The 22,593-nt window shown below is 39.3% G+C and overlaps 2 protein-coding genes across 2 annotated transcripts in view; one reads left to right on the top strand and one right to left on the bottom strand.

The window, feature by feature from the left end:
• Prp19 (pre-mRNA processing factor 19) overlaps positions 1-22,593 on the top strand; it is a 33,921-nt gene that overhangs the window by 10,132 nt on the left and 1,196 nt on the right. The gene's annotated exons all lie outside the window — the stretch shown is intronic.
• On the bottom strand, positions 824-4,475 carry LOC142237734 (uncharacterized). Its single transcript, XM_075309131.1, has 10 exons — positions 4,200-4,475; positions 3,257-3,358; positions 3,087-3,196; positions 2,888-3,020; positions 2,639-2,830; positions 2,369-2,578; positions 2,212-2,310; positions 1,860-1,993; positions 1,247-1,412; positions 824-1,191 (listed from the first exon to the last, which is right to left on the bottom strand). Exons 1-10 carry the CDS (start codon positions 4,473-4,475, stop codon positions 1,006-1,008), a joined length of 1,608 nt encoding a protein of 535 aa, XP_075165246.1. The 3' UTR covers positions 824-1,005.

Below are 22,593 nucleotides of genomic sequence, written 5' to 3'. Positions count from 1 at the left end.
GGAATCCCTTCTGGACCACCACTGGCGGACGCCTCAACCCCACGCAAATACCCAGACACAGACAATGGAATTGCCACCCTATCAAGCGACCTTATAGAATAGAGATATGAACCATCAGCATGATAAGCACCCTTTCTATAAACAGATTCAAATAAGCCCGCGAAAAAGTCCGCAGTGGACTGGTCCCCATAAAAGTCAACACCATCTTTCCGGATCTTCGACGGCCTAGTCGAAGACTTACGTTTCATCCTAATAAAATCTTAAAAAGACCTCGGATTACAATGAATGTCACCTCTAACCTTATCAATTTAACGAACATAACACGCTCTTGATTCCATATTATAAATAGACCTAGCGGCAGAGTAACGAGCATAATCAAAATCAGATCCCGTCCTCTTATAACGTCTAAAATATCTATTCCTATCATTCCTGAGTCTCGTCAACACAGGAGAATACCATGGCCGATATCAGACAATCGATCACACCTACAAACAGAGCCCCAGTCAACACCCGAAAGAAGCGAATTCAAGAAATCGAAATCCTCAGGATAAAAAACAGGATCACATCTGGACAAATCAAAATTATAAGGATCGCATACAAAAACCAAACCAATAATCTTCCCAAAGAAATTCAAAACTCCATTTATCTGACCCAAACCAGCATCCGATCCACCAGAATTTCCAAATATTGAACACAACCCATATAAATGAGTTATATAATTGTAGTACTACCTCATGAACCTTCACACTGTTACTCAAAACTAACCTAACTTCACTGATCTTGATGTTCATGTTTGTTGAATATAATGCAAAACTCAGGATACTTAAATTATAATTTCACTTTATTCAACAGACTTTTTGACATATACAAAAGATTCAAAAGTTGTTTTTGTTTGGATCAAGTACCATTACCGCAATAAGTACTTTCTACCATTGAACATTTTGCACTTAGGAGTTGTTATTGTAGCCGTTGTCCTTTGAAAATGAACATTTTATGATTGAGGATTTATGAAGCCTTCCTTTGGCGAAAATTCTCGTGGTTTTTGTAATGGTCCATCCAATTGTGTAGACGATTTTGTTTCACTAAAGCTCTTCTGGAACAATCTTTCTCCATATCAAATCGTTTTCTAACTTGGATTTCAATTTGTTTACAAGCAGTTGGTGGATATTTTTCCAAATCTTGCAATAAACCCTACAAATGGTTTCAGTACGTTAAGTAAAATAAAAAAGAATGCATTTAAACTTACCATTAAATACCACTGCATTTTTTCGACATTTAAAAGAGCGTCGTAATTATCTGTTTTCGGCTTATCTTGTGTTAATATCAATGTGGTGTCTTTATGATGGAATAATTTAGTTTCAATTTTCTTTAAAATTACTGGTACAAACGCACTTAATTTCAAGTGCAGTTTGCTAAAAAAGGAGATAATTATTAATTAGAATTCGGTAGACATTCAATAGATGTCATTATATAAGTCTAAACCTGCTCTAATTTAATTGTATACAATATATATCTCATGAGATCCAATTATGTATTTCCATATATGGTTGGCTTCAATGTAGTCTAATAGTTGAATAGTGATTTAAATCGACATATTTCTTAAGAAGTAATGCAAACCATATTATCGGACCGATTCAAGGGTTAGTGCCCAGAGACTTAGACATAGCATATGCCCACAAGTACTTAAATACGATGTTATTCTACAAAAAATACGATTGATGCAAAAGTTTGGAATGACGTGAATTTTGGATATTTATCTCAATCCTCTATTAAATTGAGCCATACTTGAGGATAAGTCCAATATGTGAGATAAACACATAACCAATGTATACTGCTCGATCTTATACTTCTTATCTTACCTTTTTGTATGCCGCTTTTCAAAATCGTTCAGTATTTTAAAAGAATGTTGCATTAATAAGTCTATACGAGTTGTGAGGAAACTTGTTTCTACCAAAAACAAAGGTCGTTCTATTCGTCTGGCAAATGTCTTTACCTATAAGGAGAAAGTTAGAAAGTTGGTTAGTATATATTATATATATAATATGAAAAATATATAGTATGAAAAATTGATAAAATTAGCTACCATGCTTAAAAGTGGCAGTTTTGCAGATCTCTAACTATCAAAAACGTCTGAAGGTTAATCACCAAATTTAAAGATTGATTTGATCTATGGTGGATATGTTTATGATACTTTTAAAACAATATATTTACCGACTTATCATGAATCACAGAAACTAAGTGATTTAATAAAGCCACTTGTGTAAGCCGTCGATTGTAGTTAAATATTTTTTGTCTGGTTCGTTCGTAGCCCTACGAAGAAAACAATAAATATTGGTAATTAATTTAGTAAAACAATAAAGAGTTCAACCTTAATCCATATATCTCCATTTAGATGATTCCGCTTTGCCAAATACGGCCTTACTATATTATCCATGAATTGAGTGATATCGTGTACTATATTCTGACCTACTGGATTTCGTTCATTTATTTCGAGTTTTACGATGTTATCGGGTGATGGTATCTTGTAGTCTTGGTTATCCTCTATGTCTTCTGGAGCAATAATATCATCAAAGTAACTCTAAACAATATAAAAATGTGAACAATAAACATTTTAGGTTAAAATATTACACCAGCCTACAATTAGTTTTAAAAGAAATAAAAAATGGGCGTAAACTTCTTGCACTTCCATAAGAAATCGCTGGTGTTCTGCTGCTACAATTTTTAGTTCTTCGGAAATTTTATTGGTTTGCAAGTCTAGTAATTGTTTTTGCTTATCGGTCATATCTTTAAAGGCATATGACTCCATTTTACATAATGCATCCAAGGCAAACTAAAATTGATAAGTAAATATCACATCAAGTCAATTGAAAATTGTTTCTATACATGCCTCTTGGAATTCGGTTATGTGTTGGTAAACAATTTCTTGCTGCGCTGATTCCCTTTGTTTTTCTAAATATTTCTGTTGAGTGGCATATATTACAAACTTCTTCCTAGTTATATCCCGTAGTCTTAGTATGTCTCTAAAATGATAATTAACGATGATTATAACGTACATCACAAATTTTCTAATGTTTTGTTGTGTTTACGTTTTCATTCGGAATTTCCTAGCTTTACGTTGTAAAGTCGCATTTTTTGTATAATGTGGATCAATTGTTGTTACAACGCACGGCGCCCGCGGGTTAGCAACTTGGCCTTTCTAAAAATTAATAGAATTTGTTTTTATATTTCCTTTCCATATTGATATTGATAGAATTACCGCGTCGAAATCGTCTATGGTTAAATTTATGCGCATTGGGGTATCTGGATCCTTTAAGTCGTCCGAAGTGAAGAAATCTAAACGAATGTTCAAAATATCATAAAAGAATTAAAAAGTTGTGAGAAGCAGAATGACAAATTAATATAATCGTTGCCAAAGTGGTAAGAGTTTTCCTTAAAATGTGGAAGGGGTTTTTTTTGCGAACGGTCCCATCGTCCACTTTCCCGCCCCTTCCGACCGCGAGGGCCTCGTCCCCATGACGTAGGGACAGCGTACACGCTATGATCCGGACCATGGCGGGGTGGAGGCAGAGGGATTTGACCAGCTACAGAGAAGGACTCATCAGCCGGATATATTAAAACACAAGATCAAATATTAGGTTATTCAATAAAACTAATGTATTAGTTATCCAAATATGCTAAAATTCTAGACTTCATCATATCAATACTAAGGTTAGTGTCAACTAGATGATAGATTGAATTAAAAATAATGCACATCCTACGAATAGGCTCCACAGAAGCATAATTCGAACCTAGAAAATCAATGTAAAGAAACTGGTAATTCCTAGATGCCCTAAAAGGAACATTTATCCTAATCCTAGATATCAATTCCGAGCATGGAATATCCCCACTAACTAACCTATACATCATCATGGAGCTCAACATCCTCCGTCGGCTCCTAAGAGTAGGCAAATTAATCAGCCTCAATCTAGAAGTATATGAAGGAAGAACAAAATCACTTCCAATGGAGAAGTCTCAAAGCGAACAACAAGAACTGCTTCTGAACCGATTCTATCCTATCAATGTAAACTTCATACTGAGGATCCCACACGATGGAACCATACTCTAGAATGGGCAGTAAAAAGCCTCTTTGTAACATAAGGGTCCGAAAACTCCTTCGCCCAACGGTTTATGAATCCTAGAACCCCATACGCCTTACTCACCATCGGATCAATATGACCATTAAAATTAAGCCTACGATCCATAACGATGCCAATATCAACAAAAGAATCAACCTCTTCTAATAACGAGCCCCGTATACTATACCGAAGATCAATAGGCCTAGACCTAAAGAATCGCATAAACTTGCATTTCCTCAGGTTCAAATCCATCAGATTTACCCTACAACAATCATCAAAGCTATACAAATCACCTTGTAATAAATGCCCCTGACCAGAATTATCAAAAGAGGAGAATAACTTAACGTCATCAGCATACATCAAAATCCTAGAGTTAACTACACGGACTGAGGTAAATCGTTCATAAATAACAAAAATAAGACAGGCCCCAAATGACTACCCTGATGGGACATCAAAGCACCTTGAATAGGAATCACCAAAAGACACAATCTGCGTACGTCAATCAAGATACGACGAAATCCAAGCCAAAAGTGTAATGGCCAATCTAATCCTATACATAACAATAGCTTATGATTCACCCGGTCAAAAGCCTTACTAAAATCCGTATAAATAACATAAGTCCGATTCCCAACAACAAACTGATTAATAACATGAGAAGTAAATTCCACCAAGTTCGTAGTAGTCGATAGGCCCTTACGAAAACCATGCTGGCAGGGATCCAGTATCGAAGAAATGCCATGCGACAAAACATCAGTCACCATCTTTTCAAAAACCTTGGGAATAGCACTCAATTTTTTATCCCCCTATAACTACCCACATCAAAGGGGCTCCCCGACTTATGAAGTGATACGACAAAAGAGCTCCTCCATCTTAGAGGGAAATAACAGAACCTCAATGAACTATTAAATAACATCAACAATGGAGCAGAGATACATTCGGAGCAAAACCTCAGAATTATTCCAGGAATCCCTTCTGGACCACCACTGGTGGACGCCTCAACCCCACGCAAATACCCAGACACAGAAACACTATCAAATAATGGAATTGCCACCCTATCAAGCGACCATATAGAATAGAGATATGAACCATCAGCATGATAAGCACCCTTTCTATAAACAGATTCAAATAAGCCCGCGAAACAGTCCTCAATGGACTGGTCCCCATAAAAGTCAACACCATCCGTCCGGATCTTCGACGGCCTAGTCGAAGACTTACGTTTCATCCTAACAAAATCATAAAAAGACCTCGGGTTACAATGAATGTCACCTCTAACCTTATCAATTTAACGAACATAACACGCTCTTGATTCCATATTATAAATAGTCCTAGCGGCAGAGTACCGAGCATAATCAAAATCAGATCCCGTCCTCTTATAACGTCTAAAATATCTATTCCTATCATTCCTGTGTCTCGTCAACACAGGAGAATACCATGGCCGATTCCTAGGGAAATCGACCTTCCGGCTAGGAACAGTCTGCGACACAAAATCGTCCAAAATCTTGTAGAAATTATAAACAGCCATATCGATATCAGACAACCGATCACACCTACAAACAGTGCCCCAGCCAACACCCGAAAGAAGCGAATTCAAGAAATTGAAATTTGTCTTCTTAAAATATAGTGAAAATACCTCATCCCGAGCAGCAACCATTTGAGACACATGAGCAACATCCAAGAGACAAAGAAAGAAAGCAGGGTGATACCTATCCTCAGGATAAGAAACAGTATCACATCTGGACAAATCAAAATTATAAGGATCGCCTACAAAAACCAAGCCTGAGCCAAGGCTCGGTCATAACCAAAACCGCAAACTCAAAATCAAAACTATCGACATACAGCCTCGATAATTTCGTATTCAACCCTCTGACATTCTGATAAACAATAGAAAAAGAGCCACTCAGTTTTTTGGAGATGGAGGAGGCCTGCTAGGTAATCTAGCTAAGTTATCAGACCGATCAACAAACTCCTTAACGAATCAAAATCACGATTACAAAAATCACGATTACACAGCGTATCGAAAAGATTAGCATCGACAATAATCTTAAATGAAGATCTATTCTCAGAGAACTGAGACTTCAACCTAATAGTCCTAAAACCCCATATACTATCGACCCTAGACCTAATATAACAATCAATGTCATCGGCCGTCGTCTCTGGGGAAAAACGAGAAACAAAAACTACCCTCTTTGAGGCAGCCATATTGAGTCTCTTCGAGCTTTTCCCCTTTGGTTGAGGCTGAGGGCAATCCGGCAAAGTAGGCTCGGGGCAGTGATTATACGGCACCACCTTCCGACGTACCGGAAACACTAGGCATCGCATCCTTCGTACCCCTTACAACCGCTGACGCACCCCAACCGTTGATGATCCCACACCAGATTTCGGCAGCCCCGAACCAGTCCTTACACCCTTAGTACGCCCTCCTTCGGCGACGACTTTTTCGAAGACCTCTTCCGTTTCGAACCCGATACAGGAGAGGCGACAAATGACGAAAGATCTGGAAACCTATCAAACAAAGTCGAAAATTTCACAAAGTTCGAATACAGCTCCCATAAGTCACGCGTCAACGTAGTCACCTCAGACGTAGCCTCCCTAAAAAAGTTATAGAACTCCACACTAATCTTCCTACATCTCACACAACACCATCTAAGACCGTTGTTACCAACGTACAACTCATCTACCACCCTTGCAGCCAATGCCCACCACAAAGCCAGCATACAATAACAATCTCATCATCAGAAGCAATTTTACAATCCTCATTCGAGCATACCATGGTGAATTCAGTAACAAAATAAAATTAAGTTGGAATCCAAATACAAATTATAAAATAAACTATAACAAAAATCAAATGAAAATATCCCACTGCCTCAATATACTAAGATGTCACAAAAAAAAACTAAAAACGCCAAAAAAACACAAATCAACAAATACAAGTATTGACAACACCGTTTGGCCACCAAATCAACACTACAAGTATTGACAACACCGCTTGATAATAATGTATGTATGTATTAGAGGTCTGCATCGAATAACTTTTCACTACATGTATGCAATTCGCTGTCAAATATAGTACATATCCCAATAAACACAAACGTTTGAAAAATGCTAAATTTCAACAATTTTTCAAACATCGCGTTCTCAACAAAAAACAGACATTACCCTCAACAGTAAAATTCGATACAATAGCAATAATTTCTCAAGTGTTATCCTCAAATTGAAATGCATCGCTACTCAACAATTCTCAAACAATTTTCGATGCGAGTCAAATTAAAAATTAACATTGTTGCAAATACTTTTCAACCAAAATTTGTATAAATGATATCGCCACTTATAACTGAAAGTCAAAGCCAAAATTCTATGAATTTTGTATAATTTATTCATTTTCGTCAAAATAAAATATATAATAATACACTACACTACACAATACACTACAATACTAATTGAAAAATAAATATCTTATTAAACATATCAACAAATAAGAACACAACAACAAAACTTTAAATATCTTAAACATTATTTGTAAACACTTTTGCGTAGATAATTCGATTTCCTTCCTGTTTGTGTCATAAAACTGCATTGAAACTAATTAATGTGCGGGCAATTTGAAATTAGGAACGTGATGGACCGCGTGTTAGCATAGATTTCCAGCATAAGGAATTCACAAATATCCATTTTAAGCTGATAATAGGATGTAAATTAAACTGACGATGTCATGCACATTTTCATCCAGAAGTTAATGATATGGAATAATATCAAGTTTTTAACAATTTTAATTGGTTGCACTTTGAAATCTTTCTGGAAACTTTTTCTGATAAGCCATTCATTTTTCATCGGCCAGCTTCATAATCTTTTTGGGAGCCACCGTGGTGCAATGGTTAGCATACCCGCCTTGCTAATCGATTCCTGCTACGACCGAACACCAAAAAAGTTTTTCAGCGGTGGATTATCCCACCTCAGTAATGCTGGTGACATTTCTGAGGATTTCAAAGCTTCTCTAAGTGGTTTCACTGGAATGTGGAACGCCGTTCGGACTCGGCTATAAAAAGGAGGTCCCTTGTCATTGAGTTTAACATGGAATCGGGCAGCACTCAGTGATAAGAGAGAAGTTCACCACTGTGGTATCACAATGGACTGAATAGTCTAAGTGAGCCTGATACATCGGGCTGCCACACAACCTAACCTAACCTAACCTTCATAATGTTTGCAAGAATGTAGCAACCAAAGATTTTAAGTTTCTGCAAAAATATTTAAATGTATTGACTTCTCCAAAATGTTGATTTAATTTTTCATATTGATTTACCAATTATTATAAACTATTTGAAACAGTTCCAGTTAATTGTCCAACATTTTTTCATCGGTCAGCTTTTTAATGTTTTCAGGAACGTAGGTTAGGTTAAAGTGGCAGCCCGATTAAGATTCAGGCTCACTTAGACTATTCAGTCCATTGTGATACCACATTAACTAAAAGTACCTATTACATATGGGCACTTCTAGTTTTAACCGTTGAACCTTCTCGATTATTTTCTTCTGTTGAACCAACCAGATTGTTCCAAAAACATTAGCAGACTGCTTAAGTTAACGTTTTCCAGGTCCGCTAGTAATCTGAAGCTATATGCCCCTAAAATTTGCTTACGCCTTACACAAAATGCAGGACACTCACACAAGAGGTGTTTTATTGATTCCTTTTCCTCCGCATCATGACAGCTCTTACAATAGTAATTATACTTCGCACCAATAGTTTTTGCAAAATCGCCTATCAGGCAGCGACCCGTTATAGCAGATATCAGGAGTGATATCTGGCGTCTCGAGAACACTAGCATATCTAGTGTGCGGTTTAAGTTTAAATGGGGCCATATTTGCTTGGTGTCGTTACAACCCTTACAATTCTCCCATCGAACATTTGCCATCATGACAGCCTTCTCACGCAGTAAGAGCTTGCAGGTAGCCAGAGGCACACCAATAGATTCTAGTTCCCCTGGAATATGTAAGGTAGTTCCTAGCTTTGCTAGCTCATCTGCTTCGCAGTTCCCCGGTATGTTCCTGTGGCCAGGCTCCCATATTAGGTGAATATTGTGCTGCTCAGCCATCTCATTGAGAGATTTGCGGCAGTCGATGGCCGTTTTCGAGTTGAGGAACACAGAGTCCAAGGATTTTATTGCAGGTTGACTGTCTGAGTATATATTAATGCCAATATTGCTTGGAGCATTACTTCTCAGCCAATTCACCACTTCTCTTATTGCTAATATTTCAGCCTGAAAAACACTACAGTGATCAGGTAATCTTTTCGCTATTCGAAGTTCCAGATCTTTAGAATATACTCCGAAACCCACTTGGCCATCCAATTTGGAGCCATCAGTGTAGAAATCTATATATCTTTTATTCCCCGGGGTCCGTGTACACCACGCCTCACTGTTGGGAATTAGAGTCTCAAACTTTTTGTCGAAAAGTGGACTCGCCAAAGTGTAATCCACTACGTTAGGCACATCTGGCATTATTTTGAGGACCGAACTGTGACCGTAACTTTTTTGCGACCACAGCGATAGCTCGCGCAACCGCACAGCCGTTGTTGCAGCTGACTGTTTGGCCAAAATGTCTAAAGGCAATAGATGCAGTATGACATTAAGGGAGTTTGTTCCTGTCTTGCTGAATGCACCTGAGATACACAAGCACGCCATACGCTGAACTTTGTCTAAACTTGTCGGCTGGTGAAGTGCCGGCCACCAGACTACAACACCATATAGCATTATAGGTCTAACCACTGCCGTGTATAGCCAATGTACAATTTTTGGTTTTAGTCCCCACTTTTTCCCTATTGCCTTTTTGCACGAGTATAAAGCTACCGTTGCTTTCCTCGCCCTTTCTTCAATATTAAGCTTAAAGTTCAGCTTCCTGTCCAAAATAACGCCAAGGTATTTTGCACACTCCCTAAAGGGAATTTCAATACCCCCTAAGGAAATGGGCCTAACCGTGGGAGTTTTGCGATCTTTGCAGTACATGACTATTTCTGTCTTTGCAGGATTTACCCCAAGACCATTATCTTTCGCCCATTTCTCAGTCATCCGGAGGGCTCTCTGTATAATATCTCTAACTGTTGATGGGAAGTTTCCCCTGACTGCTAGCGCCACATCATCTGCGTATGCCACCACTTGTATCCTTTCTTTTTCTAGGGAAACCAGAAGGTCGTTTATAGCAACATTCCAAAGAAGAGGTGATAGAACTCCTCCTTGAGGAGTGCCTCTGTTCACATATCTTTGTATGTTTGCTTGTCCTAGTGTGGCTGAAATGCGTCTCTTCCTTAGAAGTTCGTCTAACAGCCTAAGTATACCTGGATCAACATTCAGAGTTGTCAGTCCATTTAATATCGAGCTCGGATGGACGTTATTGAACGCCCCTTCGATGTCTAGAAATGCCACGATTGTGTATTCTTTGACAGATAGTGAGCTTTCAATAAAGCTGACTAGTTCATGTAATGCGGTCTTAGTAGACCTGCCTTTCGAGTATGCATGTTGTCGTTTCGAGAGCAAACTTGAATCGACGCTAGTTCTAAGATAAATATCTATCATCCTCTCCAGAGTCTTAAGTAGGAATGATGATAAGCTGATTGGTCGGAAATCCTTCGCATTCGAGTGAGAGGCTTTTCCCGCTTTAGGTATGAAAACGACTTTTGATTCTCTCCACTTTCGTGGAATATATGCTAAGTTGATACATCCTATATATATCGCCGACAACCAGGGGATAATTCTGTCAGCCACCGCTTTTAACTCCGCCGGAGTAATTCCATCAGGTCCGGGGGATTTGAATGATCCAAAGCTATTTAACGCCCATTTTATTCTAGATTCTGATACAATTTCCTCGATAGGAAACGACCGCTGAGCCACTGTGGCACCGCCGGAACATGGTTCAACCGTCTGATTTCCGGGAAAATATGTGTCCAATAGTACCTCCAGCGTCTCCTCACTGGACGTTGTCCAATTGCCCTCCGATGTTTTAATGAAACCTGGAGCGGAGCTCGTGGATGCTAACACCTTCCGTAGTCTGGAAGCCTCGGACGTATTCTCAATGCTGCTGCAGTAATCGTTCCAAGAGTTATGCTGAGCCTTTCTCAGTTCTCGCTTGTATCCTCTCAGATTCTTCTTGTAAGCGTCCCAATCCACAGGAGCTCTGGTGGACTTTGCTTTGTTAAAGAGCTTCCTGCACGATTTCCTCATATTGCCTAACTCCGTAGACCACCATGGTGGTCGATTTTTCCCCCTTGGCTTCCCTTTAGGGCACGCAGCTTTCAGTGAAATGTTGAAGGCCTTAGTAATCCTCTTCACTGCGTGTTCGATAACTTGCACAGTGCTCATATTTGTCTCTGGTATTTCCGGTATCATCATATTGAACGATTCCCTATACCTATTCCAGTCAGCTTTCCTAACATTTGGCGGAAATATGGTCTTGGTGGTATGAACATCAAATTTGAAACTGATGTAGCGATGATCTGAGAAGCTGTGTTCACTTAAAACATGCCACTCAGATATCATTTCATTCAGTTCTTGCGAGGCCAAGGTGATGTCCAAAACCTCTTGCCTGTTTTTAGTGACAAAGGTTGGGGCATCTCCCTTGTTGCAAACTACCAGATTAGTACGCAAAATAAACTCTATTAGCGACTCTCCCCTTGCATTAGTATCACTACTTCCCCATATACTATGATGCGCATTCGCATCGCATCCCATAATGAGTTTCGTCTTTGTTTTCAGTGACTCCTCAACTAAGGTCTTAACGGCACATGGAGGCATCTCCCTGTCATGTCCCATATATACCGAAGATACCCAATATTTGCTTTTGGCTATTTCTAAATTGGCAACGACAGTGTCTGCATTGCACATTGAAGGAAGCAGAAACAAGTTAAGCTCGTATTTAGCAATTATACAGGCTCGAATTACATCATTACCAGTATACTGCAATAGTTTGATCCCAGGAGTACTTAATTCACATATTTTGTTTCTATAAACATATGGTTCTTGAATAAGAACTATGTCTATGTCCCCTTTCATCAGGAGAACTTTTAAGGCAGCACATGCAGCCTTACAATGATGAAGATTTATCTGGAGGATCCGTAGGACCATCGAGATTTTCAACAACCGTCACATCAGCCGCTTCAATCGAGTCATCAAGAATGTCCTCTTCAGAGATATCGGTGACTCTCGCAATAACCATAGGTTCAACTTTGGTGAGTTCTGAGGCAGTAGAAGCCTCCTCACGCATACGGTATCTATCCATGTCTTCAACTTTGGTATCTCCCTCGACTTCGCAAGAGGATCCGCTTACTTCTGATTCAGACAGAGGCTTGTCCATTCCTGAATCCTTTAGCTGATCGTTTTTATACACCTTCATTTGGATATAATGAAAGCCATAACATACACGGCCCTGAGACTTTGCTAGATGTGGCAAAGACTGAGTGTTCAATGTAAACACTGCATGCCGTCTTGGCCCATCCACTTCATCCAAACGGCCAACCTTCCAATCAGCTGTTGGAAGATCTGGATTGCATTGTTTCAGTCTATTTACAATAGATTCAGGGTCAGGAGGGTTTGCAGGTATCCACGCATGTGCTCTTGGTCTAGCCGGTATGTCTTTCTTCTCGACTATAGAGCAGCTCCTTCCCAAACTTCACCAATTAGTATCAGAGCAGCTTTAAAACATTCTATAGACCTCTGGTCCTCAAATGCGACTAGCTTAAATCGTCCTTGATACCAACCAGCCTCTTGGTGTCGAGGATCTGGGCCGGGAAACTTTTCCAGCACCTGTGAGTAGCACCTGTGAGTCCAATGCTCCTTTATTTATGATAGCCATCACAAGGCTGTCTTTAGCAACTGAGGCAATCGATCGTTGATCCCTTTTGGAGGATGGCAGCTTATCCGGTGATCGTTCCCTTTTTCCAGCCTCAAGAATTCCTTGAGCCCATTTTAAGGAATCGCTTTGTTTAGCCGACCACGTGCTTGGGTCGACTGATCCTAATTTCTTTAGGATAAACAAAGCATTTCTGCGTTCCTTGAATCTCTTTCGTGAGGGATTACCTCCTTTTGAAGCCGTTACCTTGGAAAAGGTTCGACTTGTCAAATTGTCGCCACCTGTCGACCCGTCTACAGGTCGACTAATTGGGCCTAGCTCTTGGTCATTGCCCAAATTTATAACTCCAGTCGATACCCGTCCACTGGGCCCTGAAGTTAGCAACCCAGTGGATGTCTTTGAATTTCTCTGCATGGTGGCCTAATATCCCACCACACTTGAAATTCGTAGTAGGTACTTATTACGATGATTTTATCCGCTATTAAAAAAACACTTCCGTTCCGTTCGACGATTGAATAACAATTGTTATTCAAGAACGTAGAATCCATAATTTTATTTTTCGGCAAAGAGATATACATTTAGTGACTTCCTTAAAATTTTATTTCATTTTTTATTTTCACTTACCTATTATTATAAACTATTTGGAGCAAATTCAGTTATTTGTCTAAAATTTTCCATTTTTTTTTATTTCTTCCACTTGACAACGAACTTCGTTGCACAAAGAATATTAAAAACTACATGGTTTTTGCGTTGCATTTTTAGGGTAGTGTTTTGTCAAAGTTTTCTCATATTATCTTCAACACTTTTCACTGATTTCGTCAACATTTTGGCAAATTGAATGTAATTCGCAACCAATTTGAAGATGTATTGAAGATGAGCTGTTTCAAGTCAAGTTGAATTTATATTGAAAATTACATATACCCTCAAACTGAAAAGTTGTTGCATTTGAAAAACGCTCATCCTGTGTTTATTGGGTACACAGTCTTTCTCTCGGAGCGCAAGTAGTGAAGTGAAGAGAATACTTGCTTGTCAAATACCACCGAGTACTTATCCGAACCAATATTTGTTCCGAAAAAAAGGAACAATAAAAATGTTAGTACATGAGAAAAAGTACAACATGGAGTCTCTTCACTTCACGTGGTACCACAATATTTCTCAGTTATGTACGAAGCAAAACTTTCCATTATTATTAATCATAAATATGTATGTATGTCACATATTTCATATATTTATGTATGTCACACACTTACCTTAACGTTTGCCGTTCTTTATAACAAACCGAAAACATATATTATGGAGAGTAACTGTTTTTTTTTTGCATTTCTGAAACTATACGTGGTACATGGAGTACTCTATGAAGTTTTTTCGACGTGATCACTCTGAGTACACTTCAATAAGAAAGAGGAATATGTGTTTGTTGGTAGTGAAGACATCAGAGTAGCAACAAGAAGAAGATTCTCTCAAATAGATGTACTCATGTAGCAAGTACTCGTGTACTCTGCGTTTACAAGTGGAATTGTGCAGACATCTAGTATGTATATCCACAGCCACTGAGAAAGTTACATGTACAAAAACAAAACAACTGGTACAAGAAAGCAAAGCAAACTTGTTATTGTAAACTAACACAAACTATTTAACAGACAAATAATCCAATGAGAATAAATACAATACAGATTAATTACACAGAGGATTAACCAACATTGAACTTTTCAACAAACTAATCACTTATCTGAATGATTTAAAATACACCGGCACAAATTAAACTTTTCTTTACATGCTAAAAAACACAAAAATTATTCAAATTTTTAATAGCGCTAAGAAAAACACCACTAAAGCACAATAGTGTTGCCAATTCAATTAATAGAGAAAGATGCTAAAAAAGACTAGAGAGTTTTTCCGTCTGCGAAACCAGATGTAACACCCTGTGGCTTCTGTGAGGTGTAACAACTGTTGCCACTCGTGCCAAAAATAACACTAGGTCACAAAAACAAAATTTTCTCTGTTATTTGTTTCTAGCATACTTTTTCCCATTGATTTTGACCCACTAAACACGAAAATGAGTTTTAAAAAATTTTCTGTCGATTGGTTTTCGATATACAAATTTTTGAACTTTTTTTTTTTTAAATTTTGGAGGTACACTTACAATTTTGAACATATCTTTCGTCTCTTTGGCCTATTTGATCCTAGTGCTACACAAATTAAAGAAAATTGAGCCGTCTACAACTCATTCTCAGAAAATTTTCAAATTGGGTAAGTAGTTTAGATGTTGGCGGCTTAAAAAAGTTAAAAACGGCGTTTTTTAGTAAAAATGTGGCAGAAAAAACCATATAAAAATTCATATAAAATATAAAACACGACGCTAACAGCAATTTTTGCGTATAGCTGAAATTATTACAAAGAAGCGGACTTATAATTTTGTATAAATTTTTTACCAAAAAAATTATAAGTCCGCTATTTGTTGTAAGATTTTGTTAAGTAAGGGCTTATTTTCTTTGTAATAATTTCAGCTATAAAAATTGCTGTTAGCATCGTGTTTTATATTTTATATGAATTTTTATATGGTTTTTCTGTCACGATGCTGTTAGCATCGTGTTTTATATTTTATATGAATTTTTATATGTTTTTTTCTGCCACATTTTTACTAAAAAAAACGCCGTTTTTTAACTTCAGCTATACATAAAAAAACCAAAATTGCTGTTAGCATCGTGTTTTATATGAATTTTATATGTTTTTTTCTGCCACATTTTTACTAAAAAACGCCGTTTTTAACCCTTTTAAGCCGCCAACATCCAAACTACTTACCCGATTTGAAAATTTTCTGAGAATGAGTTGTAGACGGCTCAATTTTCTTTAATTTGAGTAGTAGTAGGATCAAATAAAGGGTGATTCTTTTGAGGTTAGGATTTTCATGCATTAGTATTTGACAGATCACGTGGGATTTCAGACATGGTGTCAAAGAGAAAGATGCTCAGTATGCTTTGACATTTCATCATGAATAGACTTACGATCTGCCACAACGTCGAATTTTCAGTGAATGGGCCCTAGAAAAGTTGGCAGAAAATCCGCTTTTTTATCGACAAATTTTGTTCAGCGATGAGGCTCATTTCTGGTTGAATGGCTACGTAAATAAGCAAAATTGCCGCATTTGGAGTGAAGAGCAACCAGAAGCCGTTCAAGAACTGCACATGCATCCCGAAAAATGCACTGTTTGGTGTGGTTTGTACGCTGGTGGAATCATTGGACCGTATTTTTTCAAAGATGCTGTTGGACGCAACGTTACAGTGAATGGCGATCGCTATCGTTCGATGCTAACAAACTTTTTGTTGCCAAAAATGGAAGAACTGAACTTGGTTGACATGTGGTTTCAACAAGATGGCGCTACATGCCACACAGCTCGCGATTCTATGGCCATTTTGAGGGAAAACTTCGGAGAACAATTCATCTCAAGAAATGGACCGGTAAGTTGGCCACCAAGATCATGCGATTTGACGCCTTTAGACTATTTTTTGTGGGGCTACGTCAAGTCTAAAGTCTACAGAAATAAGCCAGCAACTATTCCAGCTTTGGAAGACAACATTTCCGAAGAAATTCGGGCTATTCCGGCCGAAATGCTCGAAAAAGTTGCCCAAAATTGGACTTTCCGAATGGACCACCTAAGACGCAGCCGCGGTCAACATTTAAATGAAATTATCTTCAAAAAGTAAATGTCATGGACCAATCTAACGTTTCAAATAAAGAACCGATGAGATTTTGCAAATTTTATGCGTTTTTTTAAAAAAAAAGTTATCAAGCTCTTAACAAATCACCCTTTAGTTCAAAGAAGACGAAAGATATGCTCAAAATTGTAAGTGTACCTCCAAAAATTAAAAAAAAAGTTCAAAAATTTTTATCTCGATAACCAATCGACAGAAAATTTTTTAAAACTCATTTTCGTGTTTAGTAGGTCAAAATCAATGAGAAAAATTATGCTAGAACCAATTCACAAAACGACTGTTGGCTAGTGTAATCAACCAACGTTTTAAGAAAATTTTAACAAAAATCTACCAAATTAAAAAAAAAATATTTTGAAGTTGTTAATGAAATTTTTATAGTTAGCATAAAAAAGTTTTTTTTATTCGAAAGAAATATTGCATGTTGAATTTATAGAAAATTTTGTCAAAATTTTATTTCTGTAGAAAATTTCGTCAAAATTTTATATCTAATATAGAAAATTTTGTCAAAATTGTATATCTATTGAAAATTTTGGTCGAAATTTTATTTCTATAGAAATTTTTATTTCTGCAGAAAATTTTGATCAATATTTTATTTCTATAGAAAATGTTGGTCAAAATTGTATTTCTATAGAAAATTTTGGTCAAAAATTTATTTCTGTGGAAAATTTTGGTCAAAATTTCATTTCAGATAATTTGGTGAAGATTATTTTGCAAAATATGTCAAAACATCAAGAATTCTACCAAACAGTAACAAAAATTTGGTAGAATTCTACCAACTGTGGTAATCGTGGATGTAACCCCTGCCTGCAGTGGGTGTACTTCTCGAACTGTTTCGACTTAATATCACTGCAAGAGTGTATTCATACTAACGAACTGGCAAGATGCTGTAGGAATGAAAAGTGGTCGGTCTTTTGTTTAGTTCTACAAATGTTGTGAAAGTACCGACTTGTTGTTATTAAGCCGGTGGTACCAATGTTTAGCAAAAACGGGATAAGTATTTGAGCTGAAAAACCAAGAGCATTTGTGTCAAACCCCAGCAATACCACCACTGGACATTTCGGTTACCCATACATCATTTGCATTCTCAACGAAAATGTATCTTCTAAGGTTGGTAGTAGTCGCTAAATCATTATAACTTTTTTGGTTAATTGTACTTTAACTGGAATGGGAATGATCCAAAACAAGAATACAGAATTAAAAGAACATTTGAAAAAATAACTATTTTCGCAAAATAATGTGAACTTCGTACCGAGAAATTTACTAGCTATAACAATGCTACTGGTATATCTGTCGCAACACCTGGGTCGTTTATTATCCCAAAAGATATTGTTTTTGCTTGTTGTTATTCGAATGAAAGAAAATCCCATTAACTGGAAACATGATCAAGTACCGAGCAATACAAAAAAAAAATATTTAGTTGTACCGTGCTGAACGAAACAAACTAAATGCTTCACACAAAGGTCTCTATGTCCCACTTCTTACGGAATCAAGAACTCTCATAACGAACCGCACCTTCAATTAAATTTTTTTGTTTCAAGAAAGCGTGTAAATTATTAAAATTTAATACAAAAAATGGTCCCAAAAAATCCCACGGCGGCGGGTTCTACGCACCGGATTGACCCGATGGATACCAGCTATCGGCCAGCGGCTGCCACCTCAGTGTACATGTTGTCTCGTCCGTTTTTTCGTGTTGGAGAAGGTGCATCCCGGGGAGCCTTCTCCGCCTGCTTTTGGTCCGAGCCGGGATAGAGGAAAACCCCGGACCATGGTACTGTGCCGTCTGCCGAAATCGAATTCACCATCGCTCGGTTTCGGTGTAACCGGTGCATGGAATGGGTGCACTTCCGGAACTGCTCCGGCCTAACATCGCTGCGGGAGTATAGTCAAACTGACTTCGTGGCAGGATGCTGTGCCAATGACAGCAGCAGTGGGTCATCTGATTATGTGACCCCACCGACTTCTCCCGCACAACAATATTCTCCGCCGCAGCATCTTACACCGAATATTGTTGTACCAGTTCCGGAGAGTTCATCATTTTTGCAATTTAATTGCAACGGGCTCCGTGGTAAGATTAGTGAGATCGTAGACTTTATGAATCGGAAAAGGATAAGGGTCGCGGCGATCCAGGAAACAAAGCTGAATCCCACCTGCAGCCTACGACATTGTGATGGGTACAATGTCCTACGGAAGGATCGCACAAGAAATGGAGGTGGTGGCCTGGCTTTCATATTACACCGTTCCGTGCAGTATAGACCTATCACGCTTGTGCTAGACACTAATGACCCGTACATGGAATGTATGGGGGTAGCAGTTAAGTGTGGGGCTGCCGAGATAGAGCTATGCAATGTGTACATACCGCCGGTTGGTAGCTGTGCTCCTGGTTATAGCCCAAACATTGAGTGGTTGTTGAGCGGGCATAACCGATTGGTTCTAGGAGATTTTAATGCCCACCATGAACTTTGGCATTCTCTCCTGGGTAATGACCAGAGGGGCATAGCTTTGGCAGAGCAGATAGACGACTCCACATTTTGCACGGTGAACGAAGAGGCCCCCACGAGAATTATGGGTGACTGCAGCAGTTCGCCAGATTTATCGTTAGCATCGCCTGGTCTGATAAATGACGTCTCCTGGCAACCCGTCATTTCATTGGGTTCGGACCACCTCCCCATAATTCTCACCATCAACCGACCCTCCGATTTCATAACCTCTGAACGCCGGACGTTTATTAATCAAAAGAAAGCCAACTGGGAAGGCTTCAGAGAATACACCGATCGCCGCTTCAGTGAGCTCCCGTCCCCCTCACATGTTCATGTTGCCCAGAGGGAGTTCCGGGACATCATCAACGCAGCAGCCGCTCGCTTCATACCCGCTGGTCGAATTGCCCAGGTGAGGCCCAACTTCCCAGCCGAAGCGGCGGGACTCGCAGACGAGCGTGATGAACGCCGTCGTGCTAACCCTGCTGATCCTAGAATCAGAGAACTAAATCTAGAGATTAGTAAGATAGTCGACGAGCACAAGCGGAACACTTGGTTAGAGCACCTGAAGCAATGTAACTTAGGAACAGGAACTGGTAAATTGTGGTCAACAGTTAGAGCCCTCTCGAACCCCTCCACAAGGGATGATGGGATTTCAGTCACATTTGGCGACGTGACTGTGACTGATCCGAAGAGGTGCGCCAAATACTTCAACCGACAGTTTGTCGAGCATCCCGAGAGTGATAGAGCGAAAAGGAGAGCCACCCGTCGCGTACGCGGTCTCCGAGCCGATGACACACCACAATTTACTGCAGCCGAAGTTACCAATGCCATCAACAGCGCGAAACCATCTAAGGCGCTGGGCCCTGACGGAATTTCAATGCTAATGCTGAAGCATCTGGGAATACTGGGAGTTGAGTACCTGACCAGACTCCTCAATTTGTCTTTAGAATCACACATTATACCCGATGTCTGGAAAATGGGAAGGGTGATTCCACTACTGAAACCGGGCAAAGATTCGAGCAAAGGTGAATCGTACAGACCGATATCCCTTCTTTCGCCAGTAGCCAAGACACTTGAGGCATTACTCCTCCCCAGCCTTGTGGAGAATTTTCCAGCTGGCCACCATCAACATGGATTCCGTAAGGTACATAGTACGACAACAGCCTTACATGCCATTTCGACACATATTAATAAGGGACTTAACCAGCCCAGGCCGTGTCACAGGACGGTCCTCGTGGCGCTTGACCTATCGAAAGCATTCGATACGGTCAACCATGCCACATTATTTGAGGACATCGAGAATACGTCCCTACCGGCAGGAGCGAAGCGTTGGGTGCTGAATTATATGTGTGGACGCCAGTCGTACGTGGAATTCAGGGACAGAAAGTCAAGACCGCGTAGAGTTAAACAGGGAGTTCCCCAAGGTGGGGTGATATCTCCGGCACTGTTTAACCTCTACATGTCCTCGATTCCACCCCCTCCTGACGGCGTCGAGATTGTATCATATGCGGATGACTGTACAATCTTGGCATCTGGGCCCAATGTTGATGACATTTGCGATCGGTTGAACGTCTACATAGCTAATCTTACCAGTTATTTCACTGCGAGAAACTTGAGGATATCCCCCACCAAATCCTCAGCCACACTATTTACTACATGGACGGCAGAAGTGCGCAGGCAGTTGAATATCAGAGTCGATGGAGTAATAATTCCGACCACAAATTACCCCAAGATTCTTGGGGTCACATTCGACAGCCTTTTTAGGTCATCTGCCCATGCCACTGCAATTTGTAATAAGCTCCGTGGTAGAAACAAGGTCCTCAAGTCACTAGCCGGCAGTACTTGGGGTGCGGACAAAGAAACCTTGCTAACTACTTATAAGGCAATTGGCCGGTCAGTGGTAAACTATGCAGCGCCAGTGTGGACACCGCAGACCAGTGATACGCAGTGGAATAACATACAAACCTGCCAGAACGCTGCTCTTAGAACTGCGACTGGGTGTCTCCGCAGCACACCCCTGGATCACCTTTATGTGGAGACAAAGATCATCCCTGTGCGAAGACACAACTACATGTTGTCAAAGCAGTATCTCCTGGGTTGTTATCGCAGTAATCATCCAAACCACCATCTTATGGATACACAACCACCACCCAGGAACGTAAGGGTTGATATACATAATCTAGAGCGCGAGATCCAGCGCTATAAAAGAGAGCCTCTAGATCAAGCAGCGTACCAGGCAGGTTTGAACAGGATTCATGAGGATACTGTAGCTGAAGCGGTGAGAAGCTACAAGGTTAATCCTGTTCTTGGAGTCCGACCACCGCCCATAGCACCGGAGGAAAGAGACCTCCCACGGCAGACTAGGGTAGTTTTGGCCCAATTAAGATCAGGCAAGTGCAGCCGCCTCAATTCCTACTTATCGGTGATTGATAGCAGCGTAGCTGACGTTTGTCCAATTTGCAACCAAGGGCCACACGACACGCGTCATCTTTTCTCTTGCCCAGCCAAACCAACCCGACTTACCACCAGATCACTCTGGACACACCCCATCTTAGTCGCAGAGTTCCTTGATCTGCCAACAAGCTGATGTACCAAGCGTATAACATGAAATGGATGAGATCACAATAAACTGTTACAACAACAACAACAACAACAAAAAATGGTGATCAAAAAGGTTGCCATGAAGAGACCTTTTCGACTGCAATGGAATGTGCATATGTGGGATGTGGTACCGCGAATCTTCCAAAGATGTCCTTTGTTTTAACTACACTGGAAGTTATTTTAATAAATATTTTTTAACTTGTTTTTTTTCATATTTTTAATGAGTAATTTTAACTTTTTTGTCTCAAATAGGATACGATTTAATAAAATGGTACAAATTATTAAAATTTTTTCGAAAAATATGCTAAATCCACTCTAGAAAATTTTTGAAAATATTTAAGGTCAAACGTTTCAGACAAGCATTAGAATGCATTAAAAATCGTAAAACATTATAAAAATTATTTATTTGGCAAAATATTGAATTTTTTTATTTACATCCAAAACACTGACTTCGAATCACACCTTGAGAAGTGATGCAAATTCAGTGCAACGGCTATAGAAATGGTGGATATCCGTCTTATGACAAGCCCATGTTAAATTCATCGCTTCTGCGCCAATTTTGCACCAATTCCGGATCCCAAAAGAACATTTTCACTACTTATTTTGGTGGGATGATATAGATATATGTGCAGCAAGAAAATCAGTTTCTTATCAACCCAAATATGCTCACCATAATATTTCCGCTTGAAAACCACATGCAAACAGCCTCACTTTGTTTCATTGGCCATTCCACTTGTTATTTTTAAGCTCAACATATAAGCGACTAAGGTCGTTGTGCTTGAACCATGAGTTACGAAGATTTTATGTCTCGTATACCACAAGTAGTACTAACCTTCATAGCTTCGATGTACTTTATTT

The sequence above is a fragment of the Haematobia irritans genome, chromosome 5 (genome assembly GCF_050003625.1).
Source record: "Haematobia irritans isolate KBUSLIRL chromosome 5, ASM5000362v1, whole genome shotgun sequence".
Lineage (NCBI taxonomy): Eukaryota > Metazoa > Arthropoda > Insecta > Diptera > Muscidae > Haematobia > Haematobia irritans.
The sequence above is the reverse complement of the archived record's forward strand: the minus strand, read 5'-3'. Positions and strand labels throughout refer to the sequence as shown.

Coding starts and splice junctions, on each gene's coding strand:
- LOC142237734 (XM_075309131.1), bottom strand. CDS start 4,475: ATGTATGCTGATGACGTTAAGTTATTCTCCTCTTTTGATAATTCTGGT. Junction 3,359..4,199: donor ATGGTCATATTGATCCGATG/GTGAGTAAGGCG, acceptor TTTTAATTCTTT/TATGATATTTTGAACATTCG. Junction 3,021..3,086: donor AGGAAATTCCGAATGAAAAC/GTAAACACAACA, acceptor TTATCATTTTAG/AGACATACTAAGACTACGGG.